The 22,871-nt window shown below is 46.7% G+C and overlaps 1 protein-coding gene across 1 annotated transcript in view; it reads left to right on the top strand.

Annotated features, from left to right (window-relative positions):
* The window catches only part of RNF213 (ring finger protein 213), a 2,876,335-nt gene that overhangs the window by 2,716,200 nt on the left and 137,264 nt on the right, over positions 1 to 22,871 (top strand). The window contains exons 60-61 of the mRNA XM_086931045.1: positions 7,469 to 7,649; positions 9,098 to 9,299. Coding sequence (XP_086787171.1) covers positions 7,469 to 7,649; positions 9,098 to 9,299 — 383 coding nt within the window. The remainder of the gene's footprint in view (positions 1 to 7,468; positions 7,650 to 9,097; positions 9,300 to 22,871) is intronic.

Below are 22,871 nucleotides of genomic sequence, written 5' to 3'. Positions count from 1 at the left end.
GTACCGCACGGATGAGGTTAATGTATGGCATGATAGAATTTGTACTTCCTTTCTTCGTTTTTATTTTTATGGATGATGTTTATTATTGACTTATTCAGATTTATATTTTCTATTTATTCCATAAAGAAGGGAGGTGTGTGGTGTCTTCATCTATGCCATGCAATCCCCCATGGTATTTTCTCCCCTGCTGATCAGTCAGAGTGACTGTGATGTAATTAGAATGCAGGTGTGTGCATGGTTTGAGAGAGTGTCGGTTGAATGCGTGGGCTGAGCAACAAGGATGCTGCTTCCAGTGGGGCTCCCTTCATACCTACTTTTCCTGAACCTGAGACTCCTACCTTGTGAATAAACCATGATCCTGTTTCACCTTACTACTGGCTACCCTACATCTTAATTTACCACACCACCCATATGTAATTGTATTGTTTGTACATATAATGTGACTTTTGTACTTCTAATTAAGACTGACAGTCTACCCCAATCAAAGTCACTGAATAGAGAGGGTACTCAATTATAACCCATTACTAGCTCCCTTTGTACAAACTAGGCATTCTAGAATCTGACCATAGTGAAGAGGAGACCCAGTGATGAAGAATGCCACCCAGTGTGCGTGAGGGTTTTACATCCTTTTATTTATCATAAGACACAGTCATGCCACAAGTTTTACCACACAAAACTAGCAAAATAAGTCAACCCTTTTTCCAGTTCACAGATGCTTCAATATCATTGTCTTCCTAAACTTGGCTCAACAAACTCTGTAGAACAGTTGAAAAGTCTACATGGCAGCTACTGAGCCCAAATGTTTTCTCATCGGATTAAATTGGCTAGAAAACCTCTGTTAAAGAAACTCTATCACCTTGCATGAAAATACTAGAAGAGCTTTTAGGTTCATATCTGTGTCACAAAAGGCTTCTTTTTTTGTTTTTTTTTATTTTTTGGTTTAGGCCTGGTTTAAAATGTTCTGTTCCATCTCCCTGTAAACAAAGACCCAATACATTTAGACTTAATAGTTTTCTCACCCACTGCCACCATCTTGAAGATTAAGCCTTGAATGCTTACCTTCTCTACTGCTGGAGGGACACATGCCAGAGGGGGGAACCTCGCTATACAGTTGGAATGAATCAGTACTTGTGGCCCGAGACTCAAGAGGTAAATGAGAGTTCCAATCATGGATACTGCTTAAGCATGTACTGGCATTTCAGAAGCTGGTAGACAGCATGGCACATCCCAGTTAAATCATGTACAGTAGGCTTCTCTAACAAGTAGTTCATGAGCTACTGGTAGCTCCCCAGTTACCTGTAAGTAGCTCTTCTGTGTGCAGTCCAGACTAATAAATTAGAAGTTTTTGCTTGGCTCAATTAATTTATGTATTACTAAATTGTAAAGTGGGTATTCAAGATTAAAACTTCTGTATTTTCAGAGCTCATAATCTGATGCTTGGGGAACAATGGTTGAGTTTCCATAGTGTATTTCAAGCTGATATTTGAGTGGTAAATCTGTGGCATGGGGGAGACTTATAACTAACATTACTACCTTGATGTCAGTGGCATTGCAGCTATGGCTGTTATGTATTAATCGTGTATGGCATTTCAAATTGGAAAATGATTTTTTTCATTACTGCCCTGCTTGATGTACTGATGTGATTACTGCTCGTAAACGTTCTGAGGGTAGACAGTAGTGGTCTCTTGTCTAATGTGGTAAATATTATATTCATAACTAACAAGGGAACCCAAAGGTATATAAGGGACCATGGTGTGAGGGATCAAACAAAAGGACGTCTGCTCTCAAGGTTCTTTCAGGGTTTTATTTTCGTTATATATGTGGCGTTTATGTGAAGCCAGAGTTCAACTCAAGAATAATGCTCCTTATTCTAGATAGATACTGTTTTCCTTCTCAAGTTCAGGATAGCTCTCTTCTCTGGCTCTTCTCTCAGTTTTCCCAGCCGGACTTGTTTGGTTCCCTCAGGCACACAAAAGAAACAAGAAGTGCAGGAACAGGGAGTGATGGGATCAGCAGTGGTTCCCTTCGGTACGGAGGACATGAAGGAGTGCACGAGGAAGGATCAAATAGGCAGGAGCAGTGTGTATAATACCCGCTAATCGCCGGTCTTCCCCCTCCTCCCAGCCCACCCTGAGAAGTGTTCACGTACCTGACTAAGCCACACTCCTCCTGGGGTGTGTCTGGGCGCAGCACTGGGTCTTTGGCCTCTTAGCTCTTCCTGTCTGCGGCCTTTCTCGGTCCTCGCAGGTAGCAACGGAACCTCGGCATCTCGCGTTTGTGATTCTTCTCTCCTCACTCTACAGACGCCGTCTTCTTCCGGGGTTCGCCTTCCGTGGTTTGACCACACCTCCTCTGACTCGGGAGTGACCTCTTTATTCATGTTTTCTGGGGCAGTGACGCTATGTCCGTTCGCAGAGCTTTTGTGGCAAGATTCCCAATTAAAGGAGCCCTGGTAAGCACCGACTGATTCCTGTTAAGTTGCGTGCTCCCCAACCTAAGTCCAGTCCTGATGTTCCTCTTGCTGTGGAGAGAGCAGAGAACCGATCCTGTGAAGTACAATACAAGAATTTTAGATTCTATGAAGGACACTGAGGCAAGTATTATGCATCTGATTATGCTTACTCAATTCCTTCACAGCAGCCAATGAAAAGTAAACTACAATAGTAAAAAACATCATTTCCCGTGAGGCTTTGAACCAGGCATCCTCAACCAGCCAATGACAAAACATCATAATGCACAAAATAGAGAGGCACCCTTCTGGCTTCCTCTTTCTTTGCAAACCCAGTCCATAATGTCTGAGCGAAAAACAGTTCCAATCTCTCAATGGAGAGACAAATAGCAGAGTCCAATTCTCAACGGAGAATATATTACAAAAATCCTGGTAACAGCATCCATCCTCCAACAACGAGGTGGTCCATCTCCAGCCGACGCAGCACTTCAGTTCTGTTAAGAATGGTTCCCTGAAACAGAAACAAATTTGAAATAGGGAACCCACAAAGTTTGACTTTTCAGGGTGGGTATTAACAAATTTATGAATATTGAAATAATACAACATAGCAGTTGATATTAACTGTCCCAACTGGTGGGATAATCCTCGCCTCCGTGTCCTTAATAGAATCTAAAATTCTTGTTGCAATAGCTGGAAAATTTTGTTTTCAATGTCCGAACCGGAGGCTTCTAATTATGCTGGTTCAAAGCTCATCCATAACAACAGATGAAACATGAGAAATAGGCTTGTAGTAAAACCCCTTAAACATTGAATTGGACAACCAGTCAGCCGCCTTCAAGATATCCTCTAAACAAGATCCTAACATTTATGCTTTAGAGGCCATGGTGCCTCTAGCGGAATGAGCACCATACACAGAGATATCAATGCATGCTTCTGACATCATCCATCTGACCCACCTAGCTAAGGTGGCAGCTGAGACCGGTCTGAAAGGTTTTTGAACCACTAACAACAATTGACCTAAAGGCTCAGACCTATGTGCAAGGGTGCGTTCCTCAAACCTTTAAACATTGCAAAACACATAGTTTACTATTGTGTGGAAAAGCAGGATACTCAACCGAACGTGACATCATTTTCATCCGTCTCGTAATGATGAAAGAGACACCCTGTGGGGAGAAAATACTTCCTGCCAAATCCAGAGCGCACACATCAGACACTCTGCGACATGGGATTAAGCATAACAGCATGGTGAGCTTAGCCGATAACTGTTACAAAGATACATCAAATTATCCGGCCAAGATTCAAGTAAGGAAAGAACCTTAGAGACATCCCATAACGTTGAATACCTGTGACGAGGAGGCTTAGCCAGCCTAATACCTTTAAGTCACTTACACCCTAGGGGATGCATTCCCACAGGTTTACCATCAATAGAGTTATGTCCTGCCGAGAGTGATGATCTGAAGTTGTTTACTGACCTGTATGAAAGACCTGATTCAGCACATTTAGATAAAAAATTCAAAACCTCTTTTACATCTGATCCAACAGGATCCACCTTCCGTTGAAGGCACCAACCCACCCATCGCTTCCAGGAAGCTGAATATCGTTTCCGGGTAGATGGAGCCCAAGCTTGTTGTATAAAGTCGGCAGCCACCGATGAAAGGCCATCAATGCTCTTGTGTCTCCTGAGAGCCTTCACACCATGAGAGACAGTTGGTTCTGCAGGACCAGCGGATGGGGTGCTCCCACTGGGTCCTGGAGAAGCATCTGGAATGCCGGAAGTTTAAAGGGAAGATCCACAGACAATTCCAACAGTGTGGGAAACCAAGACTGAGTCTTCCACAACGGTGTCACCAACACTTTCGACACTGCCTGTCGACGGACCATGGCCGCCACTCTTGGGATCAGAGCAAAGGGAGGAAAGTCATAATTTCTCTGAGAGGCCCCCCATGCTGAAGGAATGTGTCCATTCCCATCACCATCGGGTCCGGTCTCCAGCTGAAGAAAAACGGGAGATGGGCATTGAGACAAGAGGCAAAGAGGTCTATCTTGCAGGGACCTTGCATATTCATGATCTCCACAAACCTAGAAGGATGAAGCCTCCAGTCGCTGTAATCCCTCAGGAATCTGGAGTTCCAATCCGCCACCTGATTGAACTTGTCCGGCAGGTATTCCGCTATGACATTGATCTTGTGGTTCAGTCAGAAATGTCCGAATTCCTTCACAAGGTTGACCAACAAACGCGATCTCGTTCCTCCTAGGCGATTGATGTATCTCACCGCCGACACATTGTCCATCCGGAGGAGGATGCAACAATTGCTCTTAAGAGGAGATATTGATTTTATCGCAAATTATCCAGCTAGTAACTCGAGGCAGTTGATGTGCAATTTTAACTCGTCGGCTGACCAACGTCCGCCTGTGGCAAAATCTCCACATCGAGTGCCCCAAGGACTGGCGTCGGACTCGACAATGACGTCCGGGGAGGCCCCAAAAATCGTTCTTCGGTTCCAAGCGGCATGTGCACCAGCCACTAAAGAAGCTCCTCTCGAGCGTCTCAAGATAAGGGAATCAGGTGATCATAATGAAACCTCTTTTGTATGTAATAAATCTTGAGGCCTGGAAAGATGGCTTGGACGGATGAGACCAGGAGACCAGCGATCCTCGCCAATACTCTCAATGAAATAATCTGTTTAGACAGAGTGTTTTTGATTTCTCGTTTGATAGATCTGCTCTTGGTCAATGGAAGAGGTAGTTGCGCTGAAACTGAATCTATTTGGGAGCCTTGGAAGTCTATCTTCTGGCTCGGAATGATCATTGACTTTCTGATATTTATCACAAAGGCCAGTTCCTGTAATAGGGACATCGTCCACTCCAAATGAGTGAGGAGAAGATTCCGATCCTGAGCCAGGAGCAGCATGTCGTTGAGGTAGACAATCATGTGCACTCCCATTTCTCAAAGGCGGGTAACCACTGGTTTCAAGAGTTTGGTGAAATCCCACGGGGCTGACGACAGGCCAAAGGGGAGTGAGCGGTAACAGTACCATTGCCCTTTCCATTGGAATTGAAGGAATTTCTGATGAGAGGGGCAAATTGGGACTGTGAGGTAGGCATCTTTCAGGTCCAAGTGCACCATCCAGTCCTGTTCTAACAGGAGATCTCTCAGAAGATGGATGCCTTGCATCTTGAAGTGCCTGTACACCAGAAAGAGGTTGAAGTCTCTGAGATTTAAGACCAGTCTCTGACCTCCTCCTTTCTTTTGCACCAGGAAGACGTCACTCCAAAACCCTCCTGGGACCAAGGATCCTACGGCAATTGCCTGCTTGGCCAAAAGATCTTGAAGTTCGGAGTCAATAAAATTATGTTCTTGAAGGGAAAAAGGAGATGCCAGGGAGGAGACATCTGACAGGGGGAATCTAGAAGCTCTATTTGGTAGCCCTGTCCAGTGTGAAGGACCCACGCATTGGTGGTCAGACGTGTCCAATTTACAACAAAATGCAACAATCTGCCCCCTAGGGGAATCATCTGAAACAAATGAATTACCAGAGGGCTGGGAGTCAAAGTTTTTGTAGCCTCGGTTAACACCTCTGTTGAAACGGCCCTTGAAGCCTCGAGACCTGGATGGGTAGAAGCCCTCTTGGTCTTGTTCGTGGGTGTATCCTCTGCGCCTGGGAGCGAAACCTCTCTGAGGACTGGGATTGACGTAGCTGCCGGACGAGCATCCCCTGCCACGCCCGGCCCTACCAGAGACCTGATGCAAAATTCTATTCAAGGAGGACTGTGATTTATCCAGTGAGGCGAAGGTACTCACGAACTTGGAAATCTCTTTAACAAACTTCTTGCCAAACAATTGTCCTTCAGCTAGCGGGCCCGGTTCGGACGAAGCCAGTTCCACCACTTGTGGGTCACTTCCGAGTAGGACAGAATTAGTAGGCTCGGGCCTACTAATGAACACTTTATCTGCAGTTCTTTGGTCTTTCACTTGTCATCTGGTGGTAGTTCTCAAATCTGCAGAACCAGGATTGGTGGCTTGTCGGTTTCATTCTTGGCGCCAAACATTGAAAAAATGTGCAGCTGACATTGTACCCTCAGGGTTGGCACTTCTCAAGCACTAGTTGGATGTTTTATGAATTGCATCTTCAGCCACTTCAGTGTCATGGCAGTAATTGAGCAATAGAGCACTTTATAATTCAGTTTCAGTCAATTAAATAAGAGGATTAGACAGTCTTTGGGTAAGAGGCATGATCTTTACTTTCTAAACATTTTTTAAAATATCATTGCAGAGGAAGTGATCCCAAACACGTTAATGTGTTCTTATCTTAACTCTATTCGTTTCCAAGAAAAGGTTCGGAACAATTTCCAATCCTTGCAGTCGTCATAGGCGTTTACCATAACAAAGTAGAATGGGTATTGTTTAAAACGTATGAATTTTCGTGGACATGAACGATTTCAGGGAAGCTCAGTGGATGTTCCAAGTGGGCAATTATTTAAATAAAGGTAATATTCCGAACTATGATGGGTGGGCCAAGAGATCAGTTCTAACACCAACTTGTGTGTCTTACTGTTGTTGTTGAGCAACCCTTGCGCAAATCATTGCTAAGATGCCATTTGCTGAGCACTTGTTCTCTGTCCATCCTCAGTGTATGGAATAGATACTTCATAAGTAACCTGATCTGAGCAAAAAGCAGTTGATGTGTGTTCTTCTACTGGTTATTTATGGCTTTCTTGTATTTTTGTCTATTGTACCAATTAAGTTAAATATGATAAGAATCAGCTGGCTTTGTTGCCTTTACAGGAAACAAAAGTTCGAGGCATATGGACTGCAGACCACACACTATTGCATAGATCACGATCTAGTGGCGGGCCCCCACCAGATGGTGATCTATGCAATAGTGTGTTGGTCTACAGCCCTACATGCCAAAAACAGATGCATACTGGTAAGTAGCATTTTCCGTTATTCAAAATAAGGTGGGGCTGAGCCTAAAGCATGTTTGTTTCCCATTCTGAAATGCATTTGGTCTTTTGCAGGTGAAATTAAACTTCCAAAAGGTGTCTGTGATACTACCCTGACTATGGAAAGTGACTTTGACATCCTGCTTCCACGCCGGCAGGGACCCGGCCTCTGTGCTACTGCCCTGGTCAGCTACCTGATCAGCATCCACAATGACTTCGTGTACACAGTGGAGAAATATACCAATGAAACCAGAAAGTATGTGTATTCTCTACCATTGCTTTCTTCTTAAAGCAATAATGTGTTGAAACGTGAATTCTGTGTATCCTTGGTGTGTGCATTTGTAATAAATAACTCTTATCAGTGGATTGTGTTTTTACTGAATTACAGTTGTAAGTGTTGGCTTTAAACCTTACAATCTAGTGGCCTCATAGACAATGTGTCCCGATTTTATACATTTAATTTTATCATAGGGGATCTGACAACATTATATGAATTCATTAATGACACATCATTATTGAACACAGCTTTTAATTTGTGCACAGCATGCGTTATTTTTTTTCTTAGGCAACAATCATTTTAAAGCGTGTTCCATAGTTTATTTCTTCCCCAAAAGCCTGAATGTGCAAATTGTTAAACGTGGGGGGCTACTGCTGCGTAAACTGTTACATAGGAAACAGTCCCTTTCTTTGTTGAGGCACTTAAACCAACATAGGCCCTTAGTAAGCAAACGGCAAACCTTGGAGCGGCTTTTACAAATTTTACACTGTTCAGTACTGTGAATGTTACAGTGTTCAGTACTGTGAATGTTACACAGTTCAGTACTGTGAATTTTACACTGTTCAGTACTGTGAATGTTACAGTGTTCAGTACTGTGCATGTTATACTGTTCAGTACTGTGAATATTACACTGTTCAGTACTGTGAATGTTACACTGTTAAGTACTGTGAATGTTACACGGTTTAGTACTGTGAATATTACACTGTTCAGTACTGTGAATGTTACACTGTTCAGTACTGTGAATGTTACACGGTTTAGTACTGTGAATATTACTCTGTTCTGTACTGTAACTGTTTGGCTTATGAATTACTGAGTTTTTCTTCATAGTCCTATAAGGGCTGTCAGCCGCCAGCCTTTGTCAGTGGATGGGAATCCTCGCATCCGGGTTTCCCAGCTGTTGGAACACCAGACACGATTTTACCAGGTGGTTATTCCGCCTGTAAAATCGCATGAGACATTGGCTGCAGCAGCTAAACCTCGTCCCCTGATCACTATCTTTCTGGCAGGGGGAACATGACCTACTTCCCTCTGTTTGAAATGATTTACCCCTTCCCTCCTCTGCTCCTGACAGCCCTCACCAGACCCCCCACCGCACACAAAGCCCCGCATACATTTACCACCTGCTTAGAGATGTAAATTCCGTGCGCTTTTGAAGCTAATAAGTCCGGTCCCACACTGTAATTCCCAATCGTAATTGCACGATGCTGGTGTTGTGTTACCACACAGCATAGATTTTGATAGATGCATCAGTTATCACCTTTCAACATTTCCCGGTTGATAGGTGTTTGCTGTAGCCCAGGGCATTAAAATGTACATTTCTGGAGGGGGGGCACATGCTTTCTATAATTGAAGAGTGGATATTAAGCCCTGTCTGCTATCAGATTAGTAAAGTAACGGCCTGCCTTTTATTTATTTTTACTCCTCAGATACTCAGTCAGTCCCTCAGAGGTGTCAGACCTACACGTCATCAATTACGAGGTGGAGAAAGACCTCATTCCGATTATCCTGTCTAACTGCCAGTACAGCATTGAGAGCGGAGGGCAGATGCTGCAGGAGTTTGACTTGGAGAAAATTCAACGTCAAGTTACCAGCCGGTTCCTCCAGGGAAAACCCATCATTACCATCAAGGTGAGGAAGGAAAATCATACACCCTACTCTAGAAAGTCCTCTCCAGCATTGGCTAGATTTGCAAGCTTTTTTGAATTTGCACTGCAAGTTAAAGATGCTACTGTTGTACCCCAGAAGCTGGTGTGCATTTTATTTCAGTCTCAATCTCAAAGGAGGTTACCAGTGTCAACTCGTGCTCATCTGAAGATAAATAGGGTAATTACAAAGTAAGGCAATCCTTACACAAACGTAAGTAAGGCCCAGAGCAGAGCATTTGTTTCATATGCTGAATGGTTCCAGTGCTTTTTTCCCAGCACTTCGGGCTACTGGTTTCATGCACTAGCACTAAGAGCATGTATAGTTTCTTCAGAAATTTCATTTTGAAAGCCTCAGTTTGAGCCTCGGATAGTGAAACAGAAAAGCTCTCTTTTGAAACTACATAGCCAGCAGTGAGGAAAACATTGCTCTGGAACATCCTTCTGAACAATCCATTTATTGCATGTACCCTCATGGAGGTCCTCGAATCCTGGCCTTGCATTTTCAGGATCCCCTCTCAAACTACTAGTTATTTCCACCAACATTAGGAGACATCCTCCTTTGATCTTTTTCCTCCTTCTACCATTCTACTGTGACAGGTGCAGGTTGAAGTGTAATGCGGCATTCATCCTCTGATAGGTTGTGATATCCGCTGCAGAATCCACACTCCATTGCTTTCCTCCCCGAGTCTGTGTCACAATTTATTCTTAGCCTTACTCTGTTAATTTCATAGCATCTTGGGTATCATTAGATTTATTATTCAGCTTTCATTTAGCTTCACTAAATCTTCTTCCTTGAGCTCAAATTGCAAAGTCTTAACAAGAAAAGAAGGAATGAATACACATATTAATCTTCATAGAGGATGGATCATATCTTTTTCAGGCCAGTACCACAATTGATATATTCACTTTGCAACTTCAACAAACATTAAAGAAGGTCTCTCCTTCTTCCCTCTCACAGTTCCCACAAGTGCCATGTTTAAAAGGCCCCACAAAATTAACATCTGATAGACACCTTGCCGCAGATTTCTTAACTGAGAATATCCCCAGACGTCAGACAACTTTACGCAGCAGCACCTCTGTGCGCCGGTGGCGGTGCAGCATGGCTCCGCCCTGACGTCGTCCAGAGAGCCATATAAGCCCCTCCCGGCACCCTGACGTCAGTTTTCTTTTTTTCCGCGTCTCAACACTGGACCAAGGAAAACCAGCAGTTCCTTGGCCTGTTTCAGGCCTTTCGACGCCTTTGGCGTCACAGAACAGTGTGCGATGCCTTCGGGCTTTAGGGCGTGCGAGATCTGTATGCTGCAAATGTCTGTCATGGATCCGCACCACTGAGAGTGCACCACGACTCCTAAGAGTAGGACGCCCGTCGCAGAATGAAGCCATAAGGGAGCTTCGTATGAAGCTGCTGAAGCTGCTGGCTGCCTGGATGTCCGGTCCTGCACCTTCATGCCGACGACATCCCTCTCGGGATCGGGGCTGCTCCTGGGGTCATTCGGAGACAGGTAAGCACAAGCATAAGTCACAGAGGTCGCCCCCCGTTAACGTGACGCTGGGGCCCGCTGCTCTCGGTCTTTGCCAGGCACAGGCGCCCAGGAGTGGTCTCCCTCAGACCCACCCTTTCCAGGTGTTGGAGCGACAAGGACCCTGATGGAGGCCTATTCAAGGGCTATCCAGTCTTTCTTTGGGTCACCCCCTCTCCCTGGTGCGCCTTCGGGTCCCACAGAGGAGGAAGGCACTCATGTCGGGTCTCGGCCGGCGGATTTGTCCTCTGCGCCGGCTGTGTGAATTGACTGCGGTTCCGGAGTAGATGCGACGTCGGGACACGGCCCGGAGAGGCATCCCAATCATCCGTCCTACCCATCCGTCCAGTCATCACATAGCCCTGTGCGACTTCCTGCGCTGACTTCGGCTGCGGCATCAAGTTTGACGCCCTGTCGACCTCTTCCATTTCTGTAGGTGGAGGTCGAGTCGCCACAGATCAGGTCCTTTCTGGAGGTTGTCTACATCAATGCGACGCCGTCTCAACGTCAGTGCTGGCGCCTACGGCTCCTCTCTTCCCGGACGATGAAATCCCTCTGGGTTCACCATGCTCAGGGTTGCTTCGCTGCCCCTTGGTACAGGTGCCTGGCGTTCCATGGCCTTCGTATCAACCTCAGGCTCCTCCACCTTTACTGTCTAGTGGATGAGGTAGTCTCCAACTGTCCCCAATCGATGGTTTGTTGTCGCCTGCCAGAATGGTGACAGAGGCTAGTGCGGCTTTTGTGAGGGCTGTTCGCAGGGCTGTGGATATTCTTCAATTGGAGCCCTCTGTTGTTTCTTTGCCCTCTGATTCTTTACTGGATTTTCTCCACATTGAGCCTGTGGACGAGGAGCTTTTGCTGCCCCTTTGTGGGTCTTTGTTTGACATCCTGCTTTGCAGCCTTCTTCCGCTCTGCCGTTGCTACCTCCCATTAGGGACTCTCACTGGCTGGAGACCTGAGGTCGCCACATTTTTGCCTCCGCCAGTGCAGGCATCCGTGACTTTAACATATCTTGCGTGTTCGCACATGCTTCTTTTGCCCTTTGGGACTTAGTTCAGCTCCTGCTTCCTTCTCTGCCAGAAGGGCCCCGGGCCGACTTGCATTGCCTTCTTCTTGATGGCCAAGAAATGGCACAACTTTCCCTTTGATCAGCCTTGGACGCTACAGACTCTGGGGGTAGGGCAATGGTCCAGTTCCGGGTGGATGACTAGCTCTTTGTTGGTTACGTGGGCGCTAAGAAGGGACGGGCGGTGCACAAACGGACCATCTCTCGGTGGGTCATGTTGTGGATCAATGTATGTTACTCTTTGGCTAAAAAGTAGCCTCCTGTTGGGCTGAGGGCCCATTTCACTCGGGTCACGGCGGCTTCTACTGCCCTGGGTCGGGGAATCCCCTTGCAGGACATCTGTCAGGTAGCTACATGGGCCTCGGTGCACACGTTCGCTAGACACTACTGCCTGGACAGGCAAGTCTGGAGAGATGGCTTTTTTGTCCGTTCTGTTCTCCAGGACTTTCTGATGTGATCATTGGTTCGCAGACCCACCACCGGGGTTGGTATTGCTGTGGTATCTATTCTAAGGTAAGGAATCTAACACTAACCTGTTTCTTTCTGATGCACAAGTTACTTACCTTCGGTAACAATATATCTGTAAGAAACAGTAGTTAGTGTAAGATTCCTTACTGCCCCACCCATCCTCCCCGTTCTGCGAACCGATATCTAGGGTTAAGGTTCTTCCCTTTGAGGGCCCTAGTTTCATGGCACCAGTGTTGGTTTTTATCATGGCTCTGCGTTCCTGGCGCGGAAAAGCTGTGTATAAGAACTGACGTCAGCGCACCAGGGCGGCGTCTAAGTACGCCAACGACGACTGACACGGAGCCGCAGACGACGCCTACCGACGCGCAGGGGTACTGCTACACAAAACTCCAGTCTGACGCCTGGCGGTATTCTAAGGTAAGGACTCTAACACTAACTACTGTTTCTTACAGATATATCGTTACCGAAGGTAAGTAACTTGTGCATCAGGGAGCCCAGCTGTACGAATAAATCGAGCTCTCAGGATCCATATGGAAAGGGTTATGAAGAAGTACAATACCCTAGTGAGTGCCACCATTTTCAGAAGCGTTATTCTCCCACCACTGACAAGGGCAATGCCCTCCAGAAGTCTATATTGGTTATCTGAAAGAAACACGTTAGTGATAGATTCCTTACCTTAGAATTAACCCCAGGCGTCAGACTGGATCCACAAAGTTTTCATCAGCAGTACCCCTGCACGTCGGTAGGCGATGTCGTGCGGCTCCGCATACGTCATTGGCGTCGTAGTCGCCGTGATCACGTTGCTGGAGCTACTTAGACGCGCCCACGTGCTCTGACGTCAGTTCTTTCTTTTTCCGCGCCAGCAAGCGCAGATCCGGAGAGAGCGGTACCCCTTATTTTTGGGACTTATCTCTTTTTTTTTTTTTTTTTTTTGAGTCTTTGACTCCTGGTGTATAGGGATGCCTGGTTTTAAGTCTTGCGCGGCTTGTCCTCGCACGATGTCTGTGACAGACCCGCACCGTGAATGTCTCTACTGCTTGGGGCATGACCACGACTCCGATTCGAGCCCCGAATCCCGAGCCATGGCTCCAAAAACTTTGCGCGAGCGGTCCCGAAAGTTGCTGGAGGCCCGGGAGTCGGCTCCGCGCCAATTAAGGTCCCGATCCCGTGGCAGGTCGAGGGACCGGTCGGGGAGCCACCAACAACATCGTTCGATGAAGTCTTCGCACTCGGAGTCAGGTAAGGCGAAGCACAAGAAGTCAAAGAAGCGTCGCGCTCTTTGCCTTCCCCATGCCTGTCGTGGGACATGGCTAAGGGTGCGGATGGTGCCACCCCTGCGGCTCCGGCAGAGCGTCCCTTTCTATCTGTTCATCCGGACAAGGTTGTGCTTCGCACTCGTCCTTCCAAAGGTTGTTACTGCCTTCCACATCGAGCAAACTATCACCTTGCCCACTTTCTTTCCACCTCCATACCCTTTCAGAGAGGAAGAGAGGCTCCACCGTCTGGACCCAAAACGTGCGCTCTCATTCTACCTGAATCTACACAACAGTTCTGGGTGGATGCCCAGCTCTTTGTTGGCTACGTAGGCGCCAAGAAAAGGCTGGGCTGTACACAAGAGGTCTATCTCCCGATGGGTCATCTTGTGTGTCAAGGCCTGTTCTCTGGCAAAAAGGAACCTCCATTGGGACTGCACGCCCATTCTACCAGGGCGACAGCAGCTACTACTGCATTGGGATGGGGTGCCCCCGCACAACATCTGTCAGGCAGTTACGTAGGCCTCACTGCACACTTTTACTAAGCTCTACTGCCTGGACAGCCAAAATCTGGAGAGACGGCCTCTTTGGCCGTTCTGTTCTCTGTGACTTTCTGGTGTGATCTTGGTTCGCAGACCCACCACCGAGATTGTTATAGCTGGGGTATCTTTTCTAAGGCAAGGAATCTATCACAAACGTGTTTCTTTCAGATTAACAAGTTACTTACCTTCGATAACAATATATCTGTAAGAAACATTAGTCAGTGATAGATTCCTTACGGCCCCACCGATGCTCCCTGTTCTGCAAACTGATTCTTAGGGTTAAGGTCATCCCTTTCAAGGGCCTAGTTTTAATGAACCAGTGGTCAGTATCTTGCATGACTCTGAGTTCCTGGCTCGGAAAGTCGTATACAGAACTGAAGTCTGTGCACGTGGGTGCATCTAAGTAGCTCCAGCGACGTCATCTCGGTGACTACAACGCCAACGACGTACGCGGTGCCGCATGACGACGCCTATCAGCGCGCAGGGATACTGCTTACGAAAACTTTCCGGATCCAGTCTGAAGCCTGGGGGTAATTCTAAGGTAAGGAATCTATTACTAACTAATGATTCTTACAGATTTATCGTTACCGAAGGTAAGTAACTTGTTCTTCAGTTACCTGATGGCTGGCACCACATTTCCCTCTAGCAAGTCCGTCGAGAGTGGACAATCTTGACCCCCAGATATGCCAGGCACCAAGGTTCTAGCTGACGGGTCCCTCCGGCGTGTTATGCCCGTCCACAGTTGGGAATAGTTTAGATTTCTGCCAATTAACTTTGAGTATGGACAGTGTCCCAAACTCCTTTATCATTACCCGAACTCCCTCCAACTCATCTCCTACACTGCGCAGGAAGATCAGTATGTGTCTGTGTATAGCGCATGTGATGGTGGTGCCGCCTTCCTATTTGTACGCCCTGGTATTGGCTCCCAGTTCTAGCCAGGCTAGCCAGGGGCTCCATAGCCAATGCAAAGAGCAGATAAGACAGGGGACAGCCCTGTCGTGTCCACCTGGCCACCTTGTATCACTCAGATATTGTTCAGCCTGTCCGGACCCTGGCCAAAGAATCTGCATTTAGCAATTTAACCCGCGCTAAGAACCTTCCCCCATATGTATCTGACCAATTAATTACCTCATATAGGAAACTCGATTCAAGGCTGTCTAAAGCTTTTTTCTATGTCTATTCCAAAGACATCGGCATCCCCCCATTGTAGGCTTCCAGTATATATTATGCGCCGAATTGCGTCCAGGGATGAATTCTGTTTGGTCTCGATGTACCAGTTTAATTATGAATGGGTCGAGTCTCGTGGCCAATATTTTGCTCAATATTTTAAAATCTAAGTTGAGCATTGACAGCAGGCTGTATGCTCTGCAGTCAAACGGTGGTTGGCACAGTCTTTAGGAGCTATACAAACAGGGCCTCCCTCGTACTACCAGTGAGAGTCGCGGTTCTAGCCGTCTCAGACAATTCCACTCATTTAGGGGCCAGCTCCTCCACGTTTGCTGCATAAAACTCCACCGGGAACCTGTCTGTACCTGGGGTTTTACCCTTCGGTAGTAACATGTTCACCTTTAACTTCTTGTATCATAATGGCTGCAACCAATGGCTCTGCCTCATTGGCTGTGAGGCAGAGACATCTAAGTTCCTGTAGAGGGAGGCATAATATTGAAAGAACTTCTGATTAATCTCGCCCTGTCTATACAGTCGAAGTCCCATCTCATCCTCAATCTCCACTATGGCCGAGCTCCGCTTGGTTGGATTTGCATGCCGAGCCAAAAGGAGGCTGTTGTGATCCTTCTCTGCATGAGCTCTTGCCATGTACCGCTTATAGTCAAAGCAGCGCAGTCTTAAGACTTGCACAGCCACTTTCTCTTTAGCTTCTAAAACGGGCTGCTATATCTCGGAGTGTCCTGGCCTTTGCTTTTGCATGCCCCTCAAGTTCCGTTCCCCCCGCCAACTCCGTCAGTAAAGTGCACCAAACCCCCATTGATGCCACAATGCATCGACCCCTTATTACTGCCTTAATTGTGTCCCACTGTACTTGTGTGGAGGATGCCGTGTTAGTGTTATCCTCAAAATAGTGTACAGATACAGTGTATTGATGTTTCTCCCGTCCGATGTCGCGCGTCTGGTATTAATTGAGCGGCTAAAGAAAATATTACAGAATTATACTTGTCCCAGTAGGGGACATTTAGTTATTATTGTTATGAGCACAGCATAATCTTTATGACTACATTGTGCATATTGACATGAACTATTAATGCGATATCAACAAACCTTAGAATAGCTGAACTGCACTGGTTCTGCGAGTTCGCTATTCAAACCAGTTCAGATCCCCACAGTATCTGTTTTACAACCAACAAACTGAAGTATTATTTTCAGAGCTATTTACATACTGTGCAATAAAATCATAATGTTTTTTATAGGGTGTCAGCAGCAGTGCTTGAGCATTTTGCAATGGTCTAGTGCTAAAAAATACCTACCATTTGTCAGATGGGCATGTGTAGCGCCATACAGTAATGATTGCCTTCCTTTTTATATGGCCCTGGATTCAATAAATATCCAGCGGAGTTAATCAGCATCAGTGAAATGTAGTTGTTCCCTTTTGGCCCCACATGAAGCCTTGTTGAACCAGGAAGCAAATGGTTTAGGTTTTTTTTTTTTATCTGGAGTAGAGCGATGCCTTCTAGCAGATCTGTAGAGCAGTCGCGTCATTGATATTAGTGACTGGACTGATGGGCTGCAGTTGACGTCAATGTTCTTGCTGTTGCGAAATCTTGATATCGCTCTTTTCTGGTTGACTCAGGTCACTTAATTAGACTGCCGCATCAAGAGAGAGAATTAAAAAAAGATTGGATAAGTGTACTGGTATGGGTTCATCTGTTGAGCAGGTCTTCTCAGGATATTAAATCGGGCATGGATCCTATTGTGTTGGTTTTAGGTTATGTTGGATCAAATAATTTACACAAAGTAAAGAGCCTAATGTTTGACTTCAGTGTGTTCTGTAATGCCCCAATGAAGATTAAAATCTTTCAGAAAGATCGCTTTGCATCTATTGGTTGGTTGTGAGATCCATACATTCCTCAATTCAAATCTGTATTATCACCCGTTGGGTGATTAATGGCACTTATTCTGAAAGTGGAGTTCTGTTGTACTTGTAGATCCAGCATTGGGATGTTAAAAATAGTCAATTGGGTGTCTTAATGCATTTTAAGGGGTCTCCGAAGATGGCTGTGTGGCCTCCCCCCAATTCTCCCTACACAGTTGTATCATCCAGGTCTCTGTAAGGACTTAAGCATGCATCTTAAAACATGTATGTGAGGGATGTTAATGTTTAGCCATAATAGGAATAATGTTCCTGTATGAAGAGTATTGTGTGAGAACCAAGGGATTGAAGTAAGGATCATTGTAAGGGCTAAAAAGCATTGGCTGAGCCGGTTGATTCATGTATGTAGGTACCAGAGGTTGTAGAGGCTGTCTAATTTGTTTTTTGGTAAGGTTTGAGAATTCCCATCGAGAGAGAGATTGAGGCAGGAAAGGGTGAGAGGTGCTGTGGGAAGGTATCTTATAGTGAAATGGTGTGAACTGTGTGACATCAGAGGGATTGCATTAGAAGTGATTGTGGGGAAAGTGTGGGAGTTAGATCAGTAGCATTTGGTGAGGTTGGCAGTTAATGTGTGTAGGTACTGGTAAGGATTACGTAAAGGAAGGTTGAACAGGTGGGCTTTTGGTATGCGGGGATAATACTCCAGAAGTGGTAAATCGAACCAGGGAGGGGTGTAGTATGGGGGGAGCTATATACAGCATCTTCAGGAGGATTGATCTTTGTGTTATGAGTGGAAGTGTTCATGTGAGGTCTGTTTAGGAGGATGTCAAGCTATGGGAAACTCAGTAGGTTAGGATATACAAGTCACTGGCTAGTCGGGATGGTCTGTTGAATCGGAGCACCCTTTTATGAACCTGACTCTTAATCCCAGAGTGTGAGTTAGTAAGGTTTGAGCAATGTGTGTGAAGTCGAGCAGTGAGTCGGGAGAAGCTGTAGGACGACAGTGGGTGGATGGTCAAATCAACATAGACCTAAATCAGTGGACTGACTCATTACCTTTCCATTGTTGTAGATGGAAATGGTGAATGATACTTTGAGTAGAGAGGAAAAGCAATCAGCCTGTACTTCTCTCAATATATCTTCTAGCCCAACCTTCTGAGTCATCTCAAACTTCTTTCTACTACTCTTTCCAATGCACTACCCTATCTCTCATCTTATACATTTATCAATATATCCTCTACATCCACTCTTTTATCCCAAACCCCATACCACTATTATGATCCCCAAAGTAACCCTTTCTAGACTCTTTCCTACTCTACCCCTCATTGCATCATCTGACACCTCTTTTAATATACCAATCCCCTAAAACAAACCTTTCTAAACTCTTCTCTCTGACTCCTCACCACCAAAGCTCCTTTTTACTCATCCAAAAGCCTCCTCCTACTGCTAAGACCTAAGAGTAAAAAACAAAAAGAACACAAAAAAATCCTGTTCAGGTTGTTTAGCTGGGGCTAGCTCTGGCTTCTTGTCAACACCTTGGATCCTGTGGATCCTTCATGCCTCTTGTGCGTCTTCTTTCGAAATCGGCATTTTTCAATCAGGCACAAGCGTTCTGGCTCGGTGTTTTCCTTCTCTCATCCCGGCTACATTGGGGGTTCTTCGTGCTATTCTGGATTGGCTGTGGTGCCGTAGCCTCCCCTTGATTCCTGTTCTCTTCAGGGTATAAGGGTCTGGTGGTTGGCTGTGCTGTCATTTCTGTCCCCAGTGTGTTTCGTCCTTTGGTTGACAACACTCTTTTGGTCATGTTATTGACGGCTAGGTTCTCTCTGAACCTTAGTGGGGTTTAGTCGCCGTCCTGCCTTCTCTATGGGTATGGCTTTGGTATCTATTCTAAGTGAAGGAATCTGTGGCTAGACGTCTCGATCAGATGAACAAGTTACTTACCTTTGGTAACGATGTATCTGGTAGAGACATAGTCTAGCCGCAGATTCCTTAACGCCCACCCGTCCTTCGACAACCTTTTCAGGTTGGGCTTCTTGCCTTCGCCTCTTTTCAGGTGGCTTTATTCCTCTGTGGGGTGAAGTCTTCTCTTCACTCAGACTCACAAGGCTACATTCTGTTTGGTGGCTTTGATCTGCCCATTCTTGTGATAGGACGGTATGCTCATATGCCATGTGTGCTTTACAACCCCTACCCTGGGTTGTCCGATGTGAGTCTAATTCTTCCCTTCTATTTTCTTTAACAGCTTGAGGTCTCTTGCCTCCCCTACTCTAACGGTTGCAGTCTCTGACAATGCTGCATTCGCCAGGTCCAATATTCGGATCTGACGTCTCCTTTTGGGTGACGCTTTATGGTAGTTTGTCTTTACTCCTGGGTTCTGGACTGGTTTTCCTTCACTGTCCTGTATTGTGGTTGCAGCCTTTCTGCCAGCTGCTGTGATGGTTCACCAAGGAGCTATGGCTCAATGGTGAGTTTTGTGCCTCTGGTGGCAGAGGCTCACACAGGCCAAGGGTTCAATCCTGCCTATGCTCTGCATCTTCTTCTGCCTATGCGGGAGGTTTTGGACTTAACAATTGAGGGGGTCCCTCCCAGAGTGGTGCTCTATCCCCCTCTCCTCACCTGGCCCCCCATAGTTTACAATATGCGGTGCCTGGCCCTGGATTCCTGTGGTTGTGTTTTTTCACCATACCTTGTTTTTTCTTGTTCTGCACACTGTTCCCATATTTTCAGTTTTTGGTGGTGGCTTCGCGTTCTGGCGTGGAAAATTCTTCTGACGAAAACTGATGTTGGCGCGCCGAGGCGGGGCATATATGGCTCCGCTGATGTTGCGTCCATGGACGACGTCAGGGTGGACCCATGCGGCGCCGTCCCCCGGCGCGCAGAGGTGCTTCTGCACAAACTTTTCCGGACCGTTTTGACGCCTGGGGTATATTCTAAGTTAAGGAATCTGCGGCTAGACTATGTCTCTACCAGATACATCATTACCGAAGGTAAGTAACTTGTTCACTAGGAACAGGGCCAATTCTCAAACATCAGGGGATGCTCCACCACCTGACAAATAATCAAAACTCTTGGACGCATCTGCCAAAAGAACAGTGTCACAAGCATCTAACATATTGAGAATTGCCAACACATGCTTTACTAGCTAGTTACAATAGGGCGCACTATGGCAAGCTAGAGATCCTACTACAACACCTTCCAGATCAGTATAAAACAAAAGCCCATGATCTTATACATGAAGGTAAGCTCATAACTAATACCTCTATTTGCTGTGCCCTAGATGCTGCAGATACAGCCTCCAGAGCCATAAATACCAGTGTCCTTTTACTTAGGCATGCCTGGATAAGAATATCAGGGTTTAAACAAGAGGTTAAACTACTATACTAAACCAACTCTTTGACCAATAAAATTTATTTGGACGAACTGTGGATTCATCTTTAGAGAAGATTAAAAAAGACCCTGACACTGCCAAGTCAATAGGAGCCTTGCAATTGCAGACTCCCAGAAGTTCCTTTCGCCGCTCCTCCTATAGGGGCGCTGTAGGAAGGTGGATACCTGACTATGGTTGCCCCCAACTTTTTGCCTGGTGTTTTGCTGGTTTTCCGACTTAGTTGGCCTGGGACCCTGCCAATCAGGACCCCAGGCCTACTGCTCTCTCTCTAAAATGGATTCCATGTACCTTAGGTACATTTCCAATTGGTACTGGGCCACCTTATCAGACCCTGTAAATCTGAAAGAAACACGTTAGTGTTAGATTCCTTACCTTAGAATATCCCCAGGCGTCAGTCTGGATCCGGAAACTTTTGCGTAGCAGTACCCCTGCGCGTCGGTAGGCGTCGTCTGCAGGCGTCCCCTGCGGCTCCGCGTCCGTCGTCGGCGTCGTGCGCCGTGATGACGTCGCTGGAGTATATAGACGCCGCCTCCGCGCGCTGACGTCAGTTCTTCTTTTTTCCGCGCCAGTGGACGCAGATCTGAAGAGCAGTACTCCGGTCTTTTGACCAAGTTTTTCGTTGTTATTTCTCTAATTGTGCCTGATAGGATGCCTGGGTTCAAGCACTGTGATGACTGTGAGCGCACGATGTCGGTCACAGACCATCACCGCCTCTGTCTCCGGTGTGAGAAGGTGGCCTGATATGCAGTGGTCACTATTCTAGTGCCCACTATGTATCAGTCCAGCAACCCTTATTGATGATTGGTTGTAAGTCAACCTTATAGACCAGCTATCCTAGTAGCATGGATACGAGCAGTCTAAGGCTAAAGACTCGAGAGGGCGTGTTAAGCCAGCTGTTTACCACACATATACCCCTTGAATACCCAGTGAAAGGACACCACACAAGTGTTATGAAAATAAACAGTTATTTATTAAAGATCACAACAGCCCTGTACTCTTTATGAGGACAGGGTACTAAGCACAAACCAAAACTCTTACAAAAATACTTAAGTTAGCACAGTATATACAAATGCCCGAGGGGCACGGAAAACCATATACTCTGAAAGTGGAATGCGAAATTCCTAGCAGGTAAGTACAGTACTAATAGCTTTTGGAATCGCTAGGACTTGACTAGGGAATCGTTAGATTATGTCTAGGAGGCCTAGGGGACTCGGGTGCAGTGTGTGCACTCTCACGCGAGATGCGGGACAAAAGTCTATGGTAGCTAGGAATTAGAAAGTTAGTGTTCTCGGGCGAACCCGACCTGGTAGGGAGAAAACGAAAGTAGATTCTGACCCTTGGATAGTGAGGCTATGCTGGGGCACCGAAATGCCGAAGTTACCTAGCCCAGGGGCTGCAGCTGCATAGGTCTGAAAAGACGTCGGGAATCCTCGTAGACGGACCAGGAGCCGGAAGAAAAGATGCTGGCCGGTGACCAGTGAAGAAAGTTCAGTTGGATCCAAGCCTGGATCTCGAAGATAGATGACACCTGAAAGCAGAGGGGACCAAGTTCGAGACTACTAGCCAGTAGTCAGTGGGCACCAGGAGGGCACCGGATGGTAGCCACCTCGACAAGGTGAGTGGGTGACGCTTGACTCGAAGATCTCACGGACCAGGAGGCGTTGTCGGCGACCAGGATGGAGGATCGAGCTGTCCCACGAAGATGGAAGCTGTCGGCGTCGCTGGACCCAGGATTGGGCAACAAAGCCTTGGCAAATTCAAGCCCACGCGGTGGACCTAAAATGGCGTCTGGAGTGGACCAGGAGGGTCCGGGGTGCCTCTCTTGAAAAAGGAAGCAAGGGCCAGCCTGGAGCAACCAGACCAGCAGTCGTGAAGTCGTTGGGCGTCGTTCAGAAGGCCACAAGCCAGCCGGCTAGTAGCCAAACAACGCGGTGCACAGCAAACAGCAGAAGGGCCCCACGCCGATCGTGGAGATGCAGGGGGGCTGATCTTGGGTGCTGGAGCTGCGCAGGGTCGGGGCTTCTCGGACCCCAAAGCACTCACCAGTGGAGGACACGGTGGGCTTGCAGTAAAGATGTCGTGCAGTCCTGGCGATCGTCGGTCCCTTGAGGTCTCGTCGCACTCACGGTTCTCAGCTTGGCTGTAGAGGTGAGTAGAGGTCAGAGGTGCCAGGGAAGCCGGGTCTCGTCGAGCTGGGTCGTCGGATTCGTGATGAAGGACTTGCAGCAGACCGCAGTGTTCTTTAGGATGGTGCCTGCGGATGCAGGGTGAC

The sequence above is a fragment of the Lissotriton vulgaris genome, chromosome 7 (genome assembly GCF_964263255.1).
Source record: "Lissotriton vulgaris chromosome 7, aLisVul1.2, whole genome shotgun sequence".
Lineage (NCBI taxonomy): Eukaryota > Metazoa > Chordata > Amphibia > Caudata > Salamandridae > Lissotriton > Lissotriton vulgaris.
The sequence above is the reverse complement of the archived record's forward strand: the minus strand, read 5'-3'. Positions and strand labels throughout refer to the sequence as shown.